Source organism: Rhincodon typus, chromosome 3 (assembly GCF_021869965.1).
Source record: "Rhincodon typus isolate 14 chromosome 3, sRhiTyp1.1, whole genome shotgun sequence".
NCBI lineage: Eukaryota > Metazoa > Chordata > Chondrichthyes > Orectolobiformes > Rhincodontidae > Rhincodon > Rhincodon typus.
Window position 1 is genome coordinate 88,561,470 of NC_063334.1, and position 20,871 is coordinate 88,582,340.

The 20,871-nt window shown below is 39.2% G+C and overlaps 1 protein-coding gene across 1 annotated transcript in view; it reads right to left on the bottom strand.

Moving 5' to 3' along the window:
• Positions 1–6,361: 6,361 nt before the first annotated feature.
• LOC109916106 (ras GTPase-activating protein 1-like) overlaps positions 6,362–20,871 on the bottom strand; it is a 294,682-nt gene continuing 280,172 nt past the window's right edge. The window contains exons 22-25 of the mRNA XM_048619515.1: positions 15,756–15,844; positions 14,125–14,202; positions 9,470–9,604; positions 6,362–8,494 (exon numbers count right to left, since the gene is read on the bottom strand). Coding sequence (XP_048475472.1) covers positions 8,417–8,494; positions 9,470–9,604; positions 14,125–14,202; positions 15,756–15,844 — 380 coding nt within the window. The 3' untranslated portion in view covers positions 6,362–8,416. The remainder of the gene's footprint in view (positions 8,495–9,469; positions 9,605–14,124; positions 14,203–15,755; positions 15,845–20,871) is intronic.

The following is a 20,871-nucleotide window of genomic DNA, read 5'->3' on the forward strand; positions in this document are numbered from 1 at the left end:
TATGAGGGATGATATACTAGTAGATCATCACATCGGGTTATGAGGTTGAACTTAAGAAGTTGTATAAAGCATTTAATAGCCAGTTTTGTAGTTGCTGTTGTAATGTAGGAAATGAGGAACCAACTTTGCACACAGCAAAATGTTGCTAACTGTAATAAGACAGTGACACAATAATTTGTTTTGTGATGCTGACTGAAGAATAAATATCACCTATGAGATTGGACAAAATACCCCTGACCTCCTTCAAAAGAGTCATATGATCTTTTATATACATCTAAGTAGGCAGATGCAACCTTGGTTGAACATCTAAAAGACAGCACTTCCAACAATGTACTGCTGGAGTGACAGCCTTGAAATTTGTATTCAAGTTTTTTCTTTATTTTTCCCACAGGATGTGGGCATCAGTGGCGAGGTCAGCTTTTGTTATCCATCCCTGATAGCCCTTGAAAGGAATATGGTGAGTCAGTTATGCGGGGGAGGGCAGCAATGACCTAGTGATATTAGCACTGGACTGTTAATCCAGAGACCCAGATAACTTGGGTGCCCAGAAAGTTCGAATCCCACCACGACAGATGAATTCAATAAAAAAAATCTGGAATTAAGAATCCAATGATGACCATGAATCCAATGTTGATTGTCAGGAAAAACCCATCAGGTTCATCAATGTCCTTTAATGAAAAAAACTGCCATCCTTACCTGGTCTGGCCTACATGTGACTGCAGACCTACAGCAATGTGGTTGACTCTGAACTGCCCTCTGAGGAATTAGGGATGGGTAATGAATGCTGCCTTGCCAGCAACACCCTTGTCCCATGAATGAATAAAGGGGAAAAAAAAGTTTCTTGAACTGCTGCAATCCACATTGTATGGTACACATAAGGTGCTGTTAGGGAGAGGGTTCCAGGAATTGACCCAATGATTGTGAAAGATTTGTGATCTAGTTCCAAGTCAGGGAGTCATGTGGCTTGCAGAGACACTTGGGTGATGTTCCCCTTCATCTCCTGCCCTTTCTTCCAGCTGGTTCTGGATTTGGATTTGAATACATGGTCTACTGCTTCAGAAGCAAGAATGCTACCAACAGCTAATACACTGTAGAAGGAAAAAAAAAAAATCACATGCTAGAATATAGTAATGGATCCCTAAAGTCAAAAGATTTGAGTAAATATGTATGTAAATTTCTTGAAATGCCAGTACAATATGGCAATAGTAAGAGATTCCAACCATTTTACTATTAACTGGAGTTGAATCCATATAAAAGGATTAAAGTGAGCTTTTTTTTTGAAAAGTTCAATAATGCTTGTTTAGCCAGTACATGGTGGACTAACAAATAGGCACCTCAGACTTAGTTTCGGGAAATTAAGCTGGGGAGATGGAAGCAGTGGAACAGTTTGAAGGTAATGATTATAGTGCAGTTATTGTAAGCCTGGTTAGGGGAAAAAAAAGGGACAAATTTTGTAATATAATGAAATAAACACAGTGCTGCTGTCTTTCTCCAGCATACACTGTCTGTGCCTATGATGCAATGGATAATTTTCTTGTCTCTAAACACTCCCCTCCAGCCCCACCACACCCGGCACTTTTCCCTGCAATCGCAGGAAGTGCTACACCTCCCCCCTCGGCCCCAAGAAGACTTTCCACATCAAGCAGATGTTCACCTGCACATCTGCTAATGTGGTATACTGCATTCGCTGTTCCTGTTGTGGCCTCCTCTACATCGGGGAAACCCCTCCCATTCCTCAGACAACATTCCCCTGGGTCTCCTGCAGTGCCACAACGATGCCAGCCGAAGGTTGCAGGAACAGCACCTCATATTTCGCTTGGGAACCCTGCAGCCCAATGGTATCAATGTGGACTTCACAAGCTTCAAAATCTCCCCTCTCCCAACCACATCCCAAAACCAGCCCAGCTTGTCCCCGCCTCCCTAACCTGTCCTTCCTCCCACCTCAAGCTGCACCCCCATTTCCTACCTACTAGCCTCATCCGCCCCCTTGACCTGTCCATCCTCCCTGGACTGACCTATCCCCTCCCTAACTCCCCACCTACACTCACCTTTATTGGCTCCATCCCCGCCTCTTTGACCTGTCTGTCTGCTTTCCACCTATCTTCTCCTCTATGCATCTTCTATCTGCCTTCCCCCTCTCTCCCTATGTATTTCAGAACCCCCTTCTCCTCCCCCATTTCTGAAGAAGGGTCTAGGCTTTCCTGCTCCTCTGATGCTGCTTGGTCTGCTGTTTATCATCCAGCTCTACACCTTATCTCAGATTCTCCAGCATCTGCAGATCCTACTATCTCTATGCTCAAGGACCATTCCAGGATCCAGTCAAAGAAGGATGCTTTCAAAACATAGCCAAACATATTGAGTCTTGTAAATCCTTCCAAATATGCCAGTAGCGAATGAGAGAGATACTTATGCTCAGTCATGTGACAAAAAGAAAATAGGAGCTTCAATCATTAATGTTCATAGCTCTGGACCACTACATCTTTGTAAAAGCACTTGATGCTACTGCTCTGACTCCTTGGGGTGGGGCATTTGAACAGATGGCTGATGTGGAACTTGATGCCGATAGCATGGCATTCACTAGGGTGGATTAGTGACCTGCCTCCTTGCCCTATCTGTAGTGGAGGTCATAGCATTGCAATTTGGACGTGTCTTTGAGTCAATAACTTCAGAAGTATGGAAAAAAAGTCAGAGACTTAGAGTAAATGTTCTCACTTGGGTAAAGGCTAATTCTGCTGCAATGTGATTTAGTAAAAGTACTGATATAGCTAAAGCAGTTTCTCAGTGGTGGGAGATATTCAACGAGAAGATAGCAAGGGTGCAAAACAAGTTTCCCATATGGTAAAATTTAAAAGTCCTTGCGTGGTATGAGGGTGTTACTGATCATTTGAATATCAGGAGGACACTAGAATGCTGCATTTAACTAACTGTGTACAGATGTAAATAAGAGTGCTACAGTGCAGTAACAATTTGAAGAGATTAATTAGTAATATAAAGCAAGCAGCCTTGGGGACAGCATATGTACGGACACCAACAAGATACTTTGGACTGGTATCTCCATGTGCAGCTTGCATTTTGGTTTAAAACACAAGATAAGGAACATACAGGTTAGAATAAAGTTCAAAAAGGAAACTGGGAAAGCAAAGAGGAGCATGAAGAAATATTGGCAAAGGAAACAACTATGAGATCAGAAAGATAACCTGTGTTTGGAAGACGTGGCATAGTTCTTAGTGAATACTTTTTGTTTTAGAAGTGAAGGGAATGATGTAGACATTGTAATTAGGGAGGAGCAGTTTGAAGTATTGAATTAGAAAAAGAGGAAATATTAAGGGGTTTAGCGTTTTAAGTAGATAAATGCATCCTAGGCCAGTTATCAGAAGCAAGGGATGATGTGATGGAGGTTTCTAACTGTCATTTTCCAATTCTCTCCGACCATGGGTATAGTCATTGTCATCGGCAATCACTCGCTAATGAGTATGATTGTCCACCTAGGAAATTCCGTGTCACTGGTTTTGTGGCTTTTTGTGTAGCTGATGAGCCTGATTCTAGAGCCACATCACCAACCACACATTTGGCAAGTGTTTCCTGGAGGTGGAATTAGTCCTGGCCTCGAGACACTGGCATTTCTCTAGTTCCTTTTCTGTAATTCATCTTGCTGCTAGGCACTGTCTCCTCATACAGGAGCTTCCTCCAAGTTGGTTTCTTCTGAATGAGGGCCTCTCGTGCATTTACATCTATGTTGGATTTCTGGAGGGAAGCCTTCAGGTAGCCTTTTAAAATACTTTATCCTCCTCTTGTTTGAGTGCCTTCCTTGAGTTGGGCAAAATAAGATTTGCTTTGGTAGTCAAAACCTAGGCATTCTAAGTACATGGTCAGCCCAGCAAAGTTTGTTTCAGATAATCATGGCCTCAGATGCTGTTAACTGCTTAAAGGATACTGATGTTAGTACACCTGGCCTCCCAGCTGATGGAGAGAATTTGTCTCAAACAGTATTGATGGTTGTTCTCAATGGTCTTGAGGATGTACCTTTAAGAATGATTGCATTATATACAAGGGATCTTGGTATCAGGTTGGAGAAAATTACTGCAGATGCTGGAATTTGTACTGAAAACAAACAAAATAAAAAAAAAATGCTGGAAATCGCAGTGGGTCAGGCAGCATCTATGGAAAGAGAAAGAGAGTGAGCTAATGAAAGCTAAATGTTTCAAATCTAGATGACTCTTCTTCAGAGCAAATCTTGGTATCAGCACAGATGTCACTGTCATTGAAGACTCTTATCCTTAAGTGTCTGAAGGTGGTGTCTGCAGATTGGATGTGATGTTGAGTCTCTGCATTGATGTCAGCCTTAAAATGTTGCATCTTTGGAAGGATTTCTCTGAGGAATGGAGCAGAACTTGACTGGTGAAGAATTTGAGGCTGAGACCAATTCTTTGATATGCTTCTGCGAAGGCATTAAATGAGATTTGAAGATTCTCTTCTGCAAAACTAGAGATGACATTGATTTCTTCTTGGATTTCAACCAATTCCGGTTGAAAAGCTTGCCATTCATCCTGTAGACAATGTCCATACCACAGGAATCTTGTTCTTGACAAAGATAAAACTAGTGGTAATGAAGATGGAAAAACGGATGGGGACAATGACACATCGCTGCTTGACCCCTGTCTTGACTTCAAAGGATTCTGTCATATTACAATCGGTGGGGATGATCACTGACATCTTGTCGCACAGACAGACACGATGAATTTAACTGGACAGCCAGCCTTTGACAAGATCTTCAATAGCATTTCCCGATTGACTGAGTCAAAAGCATTGGTCAGGTTGATGAAGGCTGTGTAGCGTGGTTGGTGTTGTCGTCTTGGAGTTGCCAAGCAGTAAAAATCATATCCATATATACAGTTTGCATGGGTACAGTACTGAAGTACTAAAAAAACTGATGATGTTCAGCCATCATCTATAAAGCACAGACCGAATAATTACAGACCAGTTAGCTTAACTTCAGTACTGAGCAAATTTTTTTTTTAAAAAGAAAACTATGGGATAGTATTATTTCTCATAGCAAAATGTAATAAAGATAATCAGCATGAATTTAAGCTAAATTGTCACTGGATAAGTAAATTAAATTTGGTAGCAGAGAACTTGACTATTGCTGAAAAAAAATGCATTTTCTCAAAGCTTTTTATCTTGCATTCATGAGGACAATTTGCAAGAAATATCAAAGAAAATAACATTTATAATGTACGAGAGGAGTGATAATTGATTGGTAACCAGTAAACTCGAAATGATAGGGGTATTGCCGCAGAGAACACAGTTAATAATAGTAACTGTCAAGCTTTGTTTAAATTTTAAACTAGGTAGATAGACTTTGGTCAAGGCACTGCCCTGAGAAATGAACCAGTGAATGGCTGTTATTTACTCTGTTGAGTTGAAACAGGTGCAGTATGGTGTACATGTTCTGTCTGTAACTAATTTTTAACATATAAAAAGCACTGAGGAAACTAAGCAGCTCTGGCAGCAACTCTGAAGAGAGAAACAGATTTAACATTTCTACTACACTATGACTCCTCTTCAGAACCCAGTTTCTACGCATATCAGTTTCGCATGGTTATTTTGAACTTACATACTTTGTTATACCTTGCAATATTATTTTGCAATTAGTGTTAACATACTTTTAGTATAATGCTGTAGTGTGATTCTTGCTGATGTCACTCCTATTTTAGAGAACCAAAGAAGTCAAATGTCTCTTTGTACATGGCTCTAAAAACAATATATACTGCTAGGATTTGGAATTCTTCAGAACATTTAGATAAAATAATTAAAACATTTGGGATGATATTAATCATTTAGATGTGAACCTATATATCATTTCAGCAGGCAAACAAATTATGCTCAAAAACAAAGTTGCTGGAAAAGTTCAGCAGGTCTGGCAGCATCTGTGAAGAAAAAAAAAGAGTTAGTGTTTCTGGTCCAATGTTCCTAATTTACAGCAGCCACAGTTCTTTGTTTTTATTTAACAAATTATGCTGGTGGTGCCACACAGTGTTGGTGAAGGCTTTGTACGCTGTATTTCCAACTTTTTGGATAATGTACTAAATCTCAACAGATTGCCAAGTCAAGAATTGATTGTTGCATCAGTAACAAGAAATGGAGAAACTTGGCTTTTAATTGTAATATTTTTGTTTAATCGAGAATGATATAAAAATCTTAAAGATTTATTACTTCACTTTATTATTTTACCTTTAATCTTTTATCTTCATTTCAACAAGTACTTTTGTAGAAATCACAAAGATAAATGAACTTTATATCTGTATATTTAACCTGCAAACATCTAACATTCATAACATAGGAAGAGAAGCATAAACAAAGATTTAAGCAATGTCTAGTTCATATTTTATTATTATTATACCAAGAAACATACAAAAAGGTGCATAGATGTAACATGAAGAACTTGCACTTATCTGGTACTTTTCTACAGTGCTTTACAGCCAATTAGATACTTTTGAAATGTAGTCATCTTTTTGAAAATTCTTCATAGGATGTGGACACTACTGATAGGGTCACCATTTATTGCCCACTTTTAATTTGTCTTAAGGTGATGAGCTGATTTCACAAAACACTGCAGTCATGTTGTGAAATTTTACCCATAGTGCTGATAGAAAGAAGTTACAGGAGTTTGACCAGTGTCAGTTTTCAGTCTGTTTTTGTTCCAGATCTTCAGCATCCACAGTTCTGTTTTCTTTTACGCTATTTGGTCTTCAGTTCATTGTTGTGTTGCAGTTGTAGGATTACAACTTGAACGTTTTCAGGTACTTTGGCAGTTTCAATACTGAATAGTTGGCAAGCATATTTAACTCCAGTTCTTTTCATTTTCAGGACTTGAAATTGCACACAATTTCTTGTTAGTTTTCACATTCCTGGTGTATTCAGTTGTTGCAGGCTTTCCTCCAAGAAAAATGCACTGTAGTTGCCATTTAATAGCTGCAAATAATTTTACATTTTAAAATAAAATAGTTTGAATCTGTGAATGCTGTTGCAATTTGATATTGAGCTACGCATAATGCTGGCTGCAAACCTAAAGTAAAACAGCTGCATCAGGTTAGTGGCAAATACCACTGTATTACTACTTAGCAGTAGCAAGCAGCTAGCTTCACATGTTGCTTAAAGTTGTGAGAAACCCTGAAGCCTGACTGTACTGACCAGCCCACGCTTGCAAAACTCAGAAGTGTGTGAACGTTAGATATGATTTTGTAATTGGACAATATTTAATTCCATTCTCCAGTTTATTTCTGAGGGCAATACTTTGATCAAAGTTAATCTGCATAGTTTAAAATTTTAACAAAGTTTGGCTGTTAACAAACAATCATTAAATGATTCTAATATTATTCGTTATAAATTTTAACATTTTAACATTCTATCACTCTCCATGGCAATGCCTCTACCAGAGTTAATCTGCCAATGAATTAGCACTCAAATACAAAATAATGTTGTTTTCCCTTTGATATTTCTTGAAAATTTTGACAAAATGTCTCTTTTTTTGAACTGATACTCAAGTTCTGTGCTACCAAATGACTTAAAATAGTTGAACTTGTGTTGGTTTCAATACTGTTTTTCATTTATTGAAACAAAAGTCAAAGTAACAAGCTACTTTACAAAATGGTTTAATAAGTGCATGCATTTCCAATACAATGATCAATAAATTTATTCAACTATTGAATTTGTTTACATTTGTAAACATTATACATAAAGCTTTGATTATGTAACTTTGACAGAAACTTTCTCATTACTGGTTTTGTTGGAAGACTCAGCAATTGTACAGTGTAATTGAACTCATCAAAATTAGTGGCACAACAAATGCTATCATCTGTCAGCACATTTGTCATCCAATGAATGCTCATTGCAGAATTCTTTTTCTAGAGTATAATAACCAGTCTTTAGTGAGGAACCTTGGTATTTAAAGACATTTCCAATAAGCTGTAGATATATAACCAGAGATTAAAGATGTAAGCAGTCAGAAATTATAGCATAAACACTTTACAGCCTGTACTCCAGTCTTCACAAACACATCAGCTGACTGACATTTCATACTGCAGCTCTGGATAGATTCTGGGAACTTTGGCAACTTGAAATATTAAACACCTTATGTTGTCGATTCACTTAGCTTTGTGAAAGATGACTATACATCAAGGCTCAATGGCTAGTGATTTGTTCAGAGAACAAAGTGCAAGAGGTGGTCTGCACAAATAGCTGGCTAAATTGCTGTTGCAGTTAACCAGCTGTTTCTCTGTTGCATAGTTCATACACTAGAAGGAATGTTGTACATGGGTATTATTTCAGGTGTAACAAAAAATGAGATTGATGTGAATTGTCCTCTGATAAACCTGGGACATGTTAATCCATGCGGAATTTCAGACCAGGAAAGCTGCTACCTATTAGCTGCAGAATACTGGTTTCGTTTCTGCTGCAACAGTTCTGTAATCGCCAGAAGTTTTTTCAAGACATGCTGAAAAATACAGACATTAGGAATATCAGAAATTGTTACCAACACATGAAAACTTGTCCATAAATTTAAATAATATACAATGTTGATTTACTTATTTCATGTACAGGTCATAGACAAGGAAGCAAGTTGGGATCAGAGCAATATGAAGAAGATCAGAATCACTGATCACAGTCTGAATTGTAAAGAAGCAGGAGCACAGTAGAGCTGCGATTTATGACGTATGCCAAGAGATCAAAGATCATATCATATATAAAGGAGTGGGAGCAGAGCAGAGATACAAAGGAGCACAATAGCAAGGAATCAAAAAGTGAAACAGGAATTAAATCCAACACAGGAAAAATCAATGTGACATCGTCACAGTGTATTAAGGAAGAGAAAGTAAGCCAGAGTATATGGATAAGGATTGAGCAACTCGAAAATATTTAACTATAAGTTATAAATCTAAGGCTTTTAGGAGATAAAATAAAAACATTTTGTTTAAAACACCTATATAATGAGAAGCAGCTCATGCAGCAGTAGCTGATGTGTCTATTTATGTATGTAGTGGTTTAATAGGCACATGTATAGAAGAAAAGCAGCCAATTTGGATCCAACGGCATGCTTACACTGCTCAATGTGGGCACCCCAGGATACTTCTCGAACCCTTCATATTCAGGTATGCAGGAAGTGTTATCAACTGCAATAATTTGAGCTCAGAGTTTCAGAATTTGAGCTGCAGTTGGTAGCACATCTGGCTCATCAGTGAGGTTAAGAGATTCATGAACAGTGCATTTATAGATATATCTTACAGTTTAACTGTATGCAGGCAGTGTGTTATTGTGATTATTAAACATAGAAGCTCAGGGTGGTTCAACAATTATGCCTCAATTCATATGAATCAAGTTCCCACACATTCCCTTTCCCATCATGCAACTAAAGTGTTAATTAGAATTCTTTTAATTTTAATGAAGCAACAAAATTAAAAATGGGAATTACCTGCTGGACTCCTCGTTCATTGCTTAATGTGCGAAGTTCATCTGAGTGTGCTGCACAAACTTCATGCAAAGCTGCCAAGTCACGGGACAAGTCAGTCCTAAAGTGCTCTGTAGTGTCAGGAAGCTCAGGGACATTCTAAACACAAATGAAATATCTCATTTAATAAAAATAATGAGTTTAAACGTAAATGGAATCCAGGCTGGTCATCAATTGTGAACCTTGCAAGAATGCATCTGTCCTTTCCCAAGGTAAAACTAAATATGTTGTGATGCAAGCTTATTGATTGATATAGATCCATTTAAAAAGGGACAAAATAGTTCCACCACATGGAATATCCGACAATCAGAAAATGAAGACATCATTTTCAATTAGGATTATGCAATTTAGCTGTAGCATGTCATTTATTGAAAGCAATTGAATTCTCATACACAATTGGAACACACAATAAATTAAACTAGGAACGCTTTGAGATCCTGATGGTCTGGTAACTTTGTCTTTGAAATATTAATAGAGTATTTTTTTTGCAAAGTGGATAAGTTCATGCACTACTGAAAGTAACACAATAAGTGAAAGATACAGGTTTAAAAAAAAGGAGACACCAATTTTCCTGCTTACAATTGCAATCAATTAAAGAGTCAGAAGTAGGATAAACTAATATATCACAGAAATCTTTCAGCACAGAAAGAGGCCATTTGGCTAATTGTACTTGCACCAGCTCTTCAAATAAGCATCTTTACCAACTGTCAATCCCCTGCCCTTGTGAATGCCTCAATTGAACTTGTCTCCACCACACTTCCAGGCAGGGCAATCCATACTTTAATGACAACTTGTTTACAGTGTTTTTTTTGTATCAACTTTGCTTCTTTTGTAAATCAACTTTAAATCTATGCCCTCTCATTTTTGTTCTTCTTTACGAGTGGGAACAATTTCTCCCAATGTACTGTATCCAGTCCGCATCCAACGTTTATCAGATCCGCTCTTAGCCCTCTTCTCTCCCAGGACAGCAGTCACAAATATCTTCAATCTATCCTCCTAAAGTTTCACATCCTTGGGAACCATTCTTGTAAATCATTTCTGCAATGCATTCATGTCATTAATATAATGTGATGCCCAGAACTGTATTCAGTACTCCAGTTGAGGTCTAATAAGCATCTTTACAATTTCAGCATCACTTCTTTGCTCTTGTATTTTATGTCCCTATTAATAAAGCCAAGGATACTGTACGTTTCAGTTATTGTTCTCTCAAACTGTCTTGCTATCTTCAATAATCTGTGCAATAAACATCCAGGTCCTGCTGCTCCTGCACAACCTTTAGAATTGTACTCCTATTTTATACTGCCTTTCAACATTCTTCCTACCAATGCATCAGTTCACCCTTCTCTGCACTGAAACTTATCTGCCACCTATCTGCCTACTCCACCTATTTATCAATTGGAGCTCTACATTGTCCTCCTCACGGTTTATAATTTTTACAAGTTTTATGACATCTGAAAACTTTGGAATTGTCCTCTGCACACCAAGATCTAGATCATTAATATCCACTGACCATTATTCTGTCTCCCATCACTCAGCAAATTTTGTATCCATGTTGCTACTGATCCACTTATTCCATGACTGTTGTGTGGCACTGTATCAAATGCCTTCTGAAAGCCCATTTACACCACAGCAGTGTTTCCCTCACTGAGTCTGTTGCTTCTTCAAAAACTCCAGCAAGTTGAGTTTGACATGATTTCTCCTTTGGAGATCCAAGCTGATTCTCCATATCAAAATAACATTTTCTACATAACTAATTCTTACCCAAATAATTGTCCCTACCATTGAACTTAAATTGAGTGGTGCGTAATTACTGGAATTATCCTTACAACCTTTCTTGAACAAGATCATAATGTTTGTAAATTTTCAGTCTTCTGGCACCTTTCACCGAGTCTAGTGAAGGCTGAAATATTATGGCCAATGCCCCTGCAATTTCCACGATCACTTCGTTCGAAATCCTTGGAGAATCTCATCTGGTCCTGGTGCTTTGTGAACTTTATGTACCAGATGAAGAAAGGTCACTGGACCTAAAACATTAACTCTGATTTCTCTCCACAGATGCTGCTACACCTGCTGAGATCTTCCAGCAATTTTTCTTTTCGTTTCAGATTTCCAATATGTGCAGTTTTTTGGTTTTATTTTAAATGTACCAACTGTCTGTCTGTCCAACACTACTGCTTTAGAAACTGTGAACAGTTTTATTGACAGAGTTTCTTCTTTTTATCACGGGCCCGAGTAGCATCTCTCTCTTTGCAAAGTCAGATGCAAAATATTCTTTTAACATCTCAGCCATTGTCCCTACCTCCACAAATAGTCATAGCCTTGATCACTGTGGCTGTCAGAAGTTGAAAATGGATACTGAAGAGTAGGATGCAGGGAAAGGTTAGGATCAGCAACAAGCTAATGTGAAGGTTGAGGAGCACCCAACTCACAAATAGGTCACAGCCACAGCGCTGCTCAAGATGCATGAGGTGTGCAGGAAGCCCAGAATATATCTTGGGACACTGATGAAACTGCCAGGTGCTAGAGTGGGATACGAAGGCTACAGCAGGGTGCAAGGCCATCCTCTCCCACTGCCTGTGAAGGTTAAAGATGCTCTGAACTTCTATGCTACTGGGTTCTTTGGGTGACCTGAGTGGGATCTTTCCTTCATGCAACCACACATGCATCAGTCAGTGACCAATGCCATCTGAGCAAGGTGTCATTAGTGCATTTTGTTTCCTGTTGATGAAATCAGTGTTGTAACCCAGGCTGTAGAATTCGGGAACACTGCAGGGATCCTTCAGGTGCAGAGTATCATCGATTGCACACATACTACTGAGAGGGCTGTAGAACAATGCTGTGGGATTCATGAATAGGAGGAGCTCCATTTGATTAATGTTTAGGTCATCTATGATTACCATATTCACTTCCTAGGGATGTGTGCCCATTACTCTGGCTCAAACATCCTTAGTTAGACTCCCTACAATGTGGAAACAGGCCCTTTGGCCCAACAAGTCCACACTGACTCTCAGAGCATCCCACCCATCCACCTATAACCCACCATATCTACACATCCCTGGACACTATGGGCAATTTAGTACGGCCAATCCAGCTAGCCTGCACATCTTTGGATTGTGGGAGGAAACCGGAGCACCCGGAGAAAAGCCACGCTGACACGGGGAGAATGCGCAAACTCCACACAGACAGTCACCCGATGATGGAATCAAACCTGGGCTCCTGGCGCTATGAGGCAGAAGTGCTAACCACTGAGCCACTGTGCCGTCCTAAAGCGTTCTTTTTTCATCTTATTTGTTTGGGGGTCCAGGTGCCTTACAAGACTGGTTAGTAAGGGGACAAGAGATGCTCACTGCAGCAACCCTTGACTGCTGCAGAGCGCAGGTTTGATGCTTCTCATGCCACATCTAGTGCCATGGTGGAGCACAGTATATGGCTGTTGAAGATACAGTTGTGCTGCTTGAAATAGTGACAAGACTCGAGTATACGAGCACAGATGTCTTGCTGCAATGTACAGGGCCTTGGTGAGACCACACGTGGAGTAGCCATAATCAAAAGTGCTTCTTCAGCTGTCTAAGTCTGCAGTTCCTACTTTCAGTCTTTCTGTCTTTCTATCTCCCCTATCTGTTTGACTAAGCTTGGTTTAACTCCTAGTATCATCTTTAGCCAGAATATCCTTCCTCAGATAAGGAGGAAGTGCAATGAAGGTTCACCAGACTGATTCCTGAGATGGCAAGACTGACACAGAGAGGAAGAGTGGATCAGTTAGTATTACATTCACTAGAGAGTTTAGACAAATGGAAAGGGGTGAGGGAGAATCTCATACAAACCAATTAAATTCTAACATGACTAGACGGGGTTAATGGAGGAAGAATGTTCCTGATGGGAGTCTGGAATCAGGGATCACAGTTTAAGGATACAGGGTGGGTCATTTACCACAGAGGAGAAATTTTTTCACCCAGACAGCAGGGAGCCTATGGAGTTATCTTCCACATAGAACACTTGAGGGCAAAGTTCAGGGCTTTCAAGGAGTTTCATATAAATATATATTCTTAGAGCTGGAGAGTACAAAGGATTTGTGGAAAAGCAGGAACAGGGTACAGAGCTGGATGATCAGCCATGATCATATTTAACAGTGGAGTAGGCTTGAAGGCAAATTGACTGTCTACTCTGGCACCTATTTTTTATGTTTACCAATATTCACAGCCATTGCATGATAAACCGCCAACGACTATTGCAATTCTCAACTTAAATTTAAATCCCATCTTACCCTCCCGATTCATGAGCTTTCTCTATGTATAGCTCCCTTAGAACAGTCTCTAACTCTGGTTGTTATGCATAATCAAAAGTGCTTCTTCAGCTGTCTAAGTCTGCAGTTCCTACTTTCAGTCTCTGTCTTTCCATCTCCCCTATCTGTTTGACTAAGCTTGGTTTAACTCCTAGTATCATCTTAGCTTCATGTGCTTTCTTATATGAAAGGTAATTAAACTTATTACTGGGTTTACTGTTAATTCAACTAATTTCAAAATAAAGTATAAGGCGGCCATAAACAACATGTTTTGGTCCAGAAATCTCAACTGTTGTCTTCAAGAGGGTTAATTTTTGGGCATTTAAGTCCAACTTACCCCTAATTCATCTAAGAACATAATCATCCGATGCTTGTTGTTCTTGATAAATGGATTTACACCTTCCATGTAGGGCTCCTATATAAAAATACTTGTATCATTATATATTATTTTATCTTTGATAATAAATATCTAACAGCATATGGAACATGATAAGCTCAAATTGTAAATTCACTTTAAGCCTAAATTGTCTGAATCAATACTTAAGAAATACACTGGTATAAGATAATCAGCAAATGAACCAAGAACATTACCTTGGCATATTGTTTCAAATATTAATCATTGAAGTTTTCCTCCAAACTATTTCTTAAGTTTTAGAATTATATTAACAATATTAATGTTCTGGTTTTACATTCATGACTCCTATTCCACTGTTCAGTTTTATATTCTAATCATTTCTTAAAAATTTGTTCTTCACAGTGAGGAGGTTTGCAAATGATGACTGTCACCACACTGCCAGGTCCCCTTTTACAAGTCCCACTCATAGTATGTACTTATTGCATATAGTACATAATTAATTATTCGCTATCCTGTTATATCCTCTGTCTTTTCAACTGTGATGCAAAATGTATCCTTCTTCTGGAATTTCTGAATTTTGAACTAGTGGCATATGGATTTTCATGTGTCTCTGAAGGGGTTTAATGACTACCTTGGAGATACTTCTACAGCTATGGTGATTTATTTTTCTAAAAAGAGTCTAATGGAAATTTGTTTACGCTGGGAGGTTTTGTTGAGCAAGAAAACGGTTGTGCATTAGGTCTTTAAGTTTAGAAGGTCAGGTGATTTTTTTTTCCTTTGATGAGAAAACTGATAGCTTAGGAAGAAAGCTTCTTAGTTTCAATTTGGATGGTATTCAGAAGTATTGATTGAAGCTGAATGTGTAAAACAGATGCTCCCAAAAATGAGGGTAGTTAAGGACTGCTAGAAAGAGCTTCTTCTGTGGAAGCAATTCTCTCTAAAAGTTACAGACCAGAAGCATATGGATTCAACCCTGAAGAAGTTATGCGAGGCTTAAAAATATTTATGCTCACTTAAATGGAAGCCCCAGGAAGCATTCATCAGATTCTCAATACAAAGAATTAAGCCACTGTTAAATTAAACCCTGTGGATGTGAAAGAGAAGGTAATTCTCTGATTGTGAGTATTGTAAAGGAGTGGTTTCAGGATTAATAAGATTCTATTTTGCTATATGTTTTGAAATCAAATTTGTGTTATATATACTTTGGCTTATTCTATTTTCTGTTCATTTCTTTGCATTATTAATATGTTTTATTGTTAAACCAAATCTACAACGTTGTGTATTTGTGTTTCAGTAAAAGACCACCTCACTAAAACACAAAAAAGGTCAAGTCAGATTTCAGTCTAGGATTTGCCTTATCCAGTAATAATAGCCATTGGAATCAATAACGCTATTCCATAAAAAAAAACTTGGTGTGTTTTTACAATGAAAAAGTGGCTGCAGAATGGGAGAAAGATATTATTGGGATTCTTTGACACTGTTGTGACAAGGAAAATACATGTTTTGATGTGATGATACTGTGATTTGAGACATTACTTATAAATAATTCTCAAGGATACAAAAGGTTAAGCAAAATTAGTTTAGCTTGAACTTGTAAGATTCAGAGTGAGTACCTTAGCTCCAAATTCCACCAAATTTGCTAAGTTTTGAAGTGACTTTGCAACAAGAGTGAGAGTTCTTGCAGCTGTGGAAGAAGGAGGATCTAAAAACAAAGCAAGAAAAATAAATTATTCTTGCAGTTTGTGTTCTGTTATCCTATACTTTACAAAAATCTCATCTGATTTCTACCAAGTTAATCAATGATCATGCAATCAGAAATAATTCTGCAAATTTTAAGCATGGGTGTACAGGGCATGATTTCACACTCCACAGATGATAAGTTCAAATGGAAAATACCAAGCAACTTCAGGATGCCACACAGATTGGCAAATTACACAGACCCGATTTAAAATGGAGAATAACAAAGTGGTACATTTTGGTTGAACAATGTGGAATGACAACAAGCACTGAGTGATATAGTTTTAAAGACAGCACAGGAGGAGAGATCTGGGGTATGGGTACACACAGATCTTTGAAGGTGGCAAGAAAAGTTCAAAAGCTAAGTGGGTCACTTTGTGGACAGTGCGGAGGGCTGTTCTAGGTTACAAAGGGACATTGATAGAATGCAGAGCTGGGCTGAGAAGTGACAGATGGAGTTTAACCCTGAAAAGTGTGAGGTGACTAATTTTGGAAGGAAAAACTTGAAAGCAGAATACAGGGTTAACAGAAAGATTCTTGGCAGTGTGGAGGAGCAGAGGGATCTTGGGGTTCATGTTCACAGTTCCCTGAAAGCTGCCACCCAGGTGGATAGAGTTGTTAAGAAGGCGTATGGTGTGTTAGCTTTCATTAATAGAGGGACTGAGTTCAAGAGCCGTGAAGCTATGCTCCAGCTATACAAAAGCCTGGTTCGGCCACATCTGGAGTATTGTGTCCAGTTCTGGTCACCTCATTACAGGAAAGATGTGGAAGCGTTGGAAAAGGTGCAGAGGAGATTTACCGGGATGTTGCCTGGAATGGAGGGAAGGTCTTACGAGGAAAGATTGAGAACGCTACGGCTTTTCTCTTTAGAACGAGGAAGGATGAGAGGTGACTTGATAGAGGTGTACAAAATGATCAGAGGTATAGATAGAGTAGACAGCCAGAGACTTTTTCCTAGGGTGAAGGTAGCTTTTATGAGGGGACATAGTTTTAAAGTGAAAGGAGGTAGATATCGGGGAGACGTCAGAGGTAGGTTCTTTACTCAGAGTGGTAGGGGCGTGGAATGCATTGCCAGAGAGGGTAATGGACTCGGTCTCATTAGGGGCATTTAAGCGGCTATTAGATAGGCATATGGATGATAGTATAAGGTAGCGGTGGAGGTTAGATAGACCTTAGGTTTCGGGTAAAAGTTCGGCACAACATCGTGGGCCGAAGGGCCTGTACTGTGCTGTACTGTTCTATGTTCTATGTTCTAAGAAAGCCTATGAAATCTATGGCTTCAATAAGAGATAGTCCAAATGCAAGGAAGTTACAACAAACCTTTGTAAAACATTGCTTTGTCTTATTAGATTACGGTATGCTTTTTGAGCACACTCTTCAGGAAGGATGCCAGGGTCTTAGTGCGGGTACAGAAAATATCAACTAAAACGGTGCTAGAGATGACAGCCATCAGTTGTGCATACAGACTAGAGAAGCTGTAAAGGTCAGGAGATTTAACAGAGGTGTTCAAAAATCATAAGTGGTTTTAATACAGAAACAGCAAACTTCTTTCAATGGTGGAAGAGTTTATAACTAGACAACACATTTCTGAAGAAGGGTCTAGGCCCGAAACGTCAGCCTTCCTGCTCCTCTGATGCTGTTTGGCCTGCTCTACACCTTGTTATAACACATTTAAAGTGATTGGGATGAGATTAAAAAATAGAAAATATTTTGATTATCTAAAATGCACTGCCTACAGATTTGATCACAGCAGGTTCAGTAGAACCATGCATAAGGAGATTAGATAAATACCCAAAAGATACTCTGCATATAGAGCAGAAAAGTGGGACTACTTGAACTAGTGTACAAAGGAGCTGGCAGAGGCACGATGGACAGAATAGCTTCCTTCTTATCAAGTACCATAGTAAAATTTTAATAGTTTAATTACTTAATGGATGCAACCAAGACATTAACCTTCTAAAAAAGGGGTAGTACAAACCTTTGTATCTGTATAGTCATGCAAGCATTAAAAGTGAGCTGCATTTGATCGGTAATAATATAAAATCCCATAAATAGAAGTGCGAGCTCTTGTGCTGAAAGATTCAAGATGTATTCTATGCATAAAAAAGAAAGTCATTGCAAGCATTTCCACTGCCCATCTTCCCCATAGCCTGTTTCTTTCATTCTTGTTTACTTTTTTCCCTTTTCTGAACTCCATTCTCTTTTATTCATAGAATCCCTACAGTGTGGAAGCAGGCCCTTAGGCCCAACAGGTCCACACCAGACCTCAGAGCATCCCATCCAGACCCATCCCCCTATAACTCACCTAATCTACACATCCCTATGGGCAATTTAGCATGGCCAATTCACCTAACCTGCACATCTTTGGACTGTGGGAGGAAACCAGAGCACCTGTAGGAAACCCATGCAGACACGGGGAGAATGTGCAAACTCCACACAGACAGTCGCCCAAGGCTGGAATCGAACCCGGGTCCCTGGCGCTGTGAGGCGGCAGTGCTAACCGCTGAGCTACCGTGCCACCCAAAAATTATTTATTTATCACAGTTCCTCTGGTTAATGTCTCCTTCGCTCACTTCATTCATCACACCCACAAAAACTGCACTCTCTTTCACTTGTAGGCACATCTTTAAAGTGACTTATACCCAAAGGCAAAATGCTAACTAGGGCAAGTGGGGTAGTGGATTGTCACTAGACTATTAATAAATGCAGGCATATGTTCAAATCCCACTAACATAGCTGGTGGAATTTAATTTAAAAAATCTGGAATTAAAATCTCGTCTCAGTAATGGTGAGCATTAGACCATCATTGATTGTAGTAAAAATCTATCATCTAGTTCCCTAATGGGAAAGAAAGCTGCCATCTTTACCTGGTCTGACTTGCACGTCACTCCAGCCCCATGCAACAATTGAGCAAGGAGCATTGTCAGCGTGCATGAGGTCCCAGCAGAGTGAGATGAAGACCGAGTTAGTTCATAGGATTATAGAATCCCCACAGTGTGGAAACAGGCCATTCAGCTCAAAAAGTCCACACCAACTATCCGAAGAGCATCCCACCTAGAACCATCCCCTTACACTATCCCTGTAACCCTGTATTTCCCATTGCTAATGCACCTAACCTACACATCCCTGAACACTATGAGCAATTTAACATGGCCAATCCACCTAACTTGCACATCTTTGGACCGTGGGAGGAAACCAGAGTACCCGATGAAAGCCCATGTAGACACGGGGAGAATGTGCAAACTCCACACAGACACAGATAATTATTGACTATACTACTGGAAATTTGGTGCAAAGGGGTAGAGAGGTGCTTTAGCAAGAGTTTACTGCAAGAAGAAATCTCTCCAAAGCGAGAGGCAAGTGACAGGGGATAAAAGGCATGGATCTTTATGCAGTGAGACCAGTGTGACATGAGTACAGGGCAAGAAGCTGATTGATGAGTATGTTTGGTAAACACTTCCAATTTTTAAATAAAAGTAAGGATGCCAGTTTGTATTCAGATCTCCAGTGTTTTTTTTATGCTCTCTTTTCCTAAAAATAGCTAGTTAAGTGTTATTTAGAAATTAGTGATTTTTTTTCCTTTTAGTTTACAAGAATGAAGTATCATTATGGTTATTTGTAAATTACAGGGAATCGAGTAATTAATCTACAAGTTAATTCAAATATGATAGTGATGGCAATGACAGGTGATGTATTGCTGCTGGACACCGATGTAATTCAGAGTGAATACACCTATTGTAAATGTTTGCAGCTTGAGGAATCTCAAAACTGAGTTGAGGAGCTGAAGTCTGAGGTACTGACATTGCACTGTAACAGTTCGTCAGGCATTGGCACCAGTACTAGGGTAGAAGGGAGTTGCTCTGGCGGGATGGGCTTTACTTGAACCACGTTGCATTAGTGTTCTGGCAAATTGGCGAACTAGGGCTGTAGAGAAGACCTTAAACTAATTAGAGCAGGTGAGGATTTGGGAGATGGAAAACGTAGGCTTACAAAGTAAGAGGATATGGCGGCATGACAGGGCAGCTATTTGGATAATAAGATGCAGAATAGGGTGGAAAGGGACAGAGTATACAAACATAGCAAAAATAGCAGTAAATAGGGTCAAACAGGTGGAAAAGATGGTAAAAAGGAAAATTAATGGCTCATGACTTAAATACATGCAATATTCGGAACAAAATAAATGAATTAACAGTGCAAATACAGATTAGGTGGATATTACTTTATAGCCATTCCAGAGACATGGTTGCAAGGGAATCAAAGCTGGAAATATAAGTGCCTGTAATGCTGCCATATTATCTTGCTTTGTAAACCTATGTCTTCTGTTGCCCAAATTCTCTTCTGCTCTAATTAGTTTACAGCCATTTCTACAGTCCTAGTTTTTCAATTCACCAGGACACTGGTGCCATCACAGTACAAATGAAGTTCACCAAGACCTTCTAAATGGTAACAAATGCTGCCCCATACCCATTATCCCATGAGCGAATAATTAAATAAAAATTAAGAAGTGTGTGACTTTTTGAAAGGCCAGGCAGGAAGGAAAGAGTGGTGGGGTAGCATAGTTGGTATACAAGAAATGATTTTGGGCATAGAATCCATATAGATAGAGTTAAGAACTAAAAAAAGAGAAAGAAAACATTGGTAGGAGTACTCTATAGCAGAGATTTTCAATCAGTGCAAAATGAGAAGCGTGCCATGAAATTCTCGGAAAGTAGCACAGCTTTGCACAGACTCCTGATACTGCCATGCATGGAGATTCAGTACCACACTTGTGCAGTGATGGATGTCCCATACACATACAACAGTACAGGAATTTGCTTGTTATGCAGCCTACTTGCGCATGCACAGACCCAAATATTCAGTTTGAGTACGTACATTGATTGAGGATAGTGTCTCCAGGATGAGAAAAACTGAGCATGCGCAGTAAAAAGACACACAACTGCTGAATGACTTTTGAAGTGGCCTGTCTGCCTGGACAAGTTTCCAGTTTAGCAA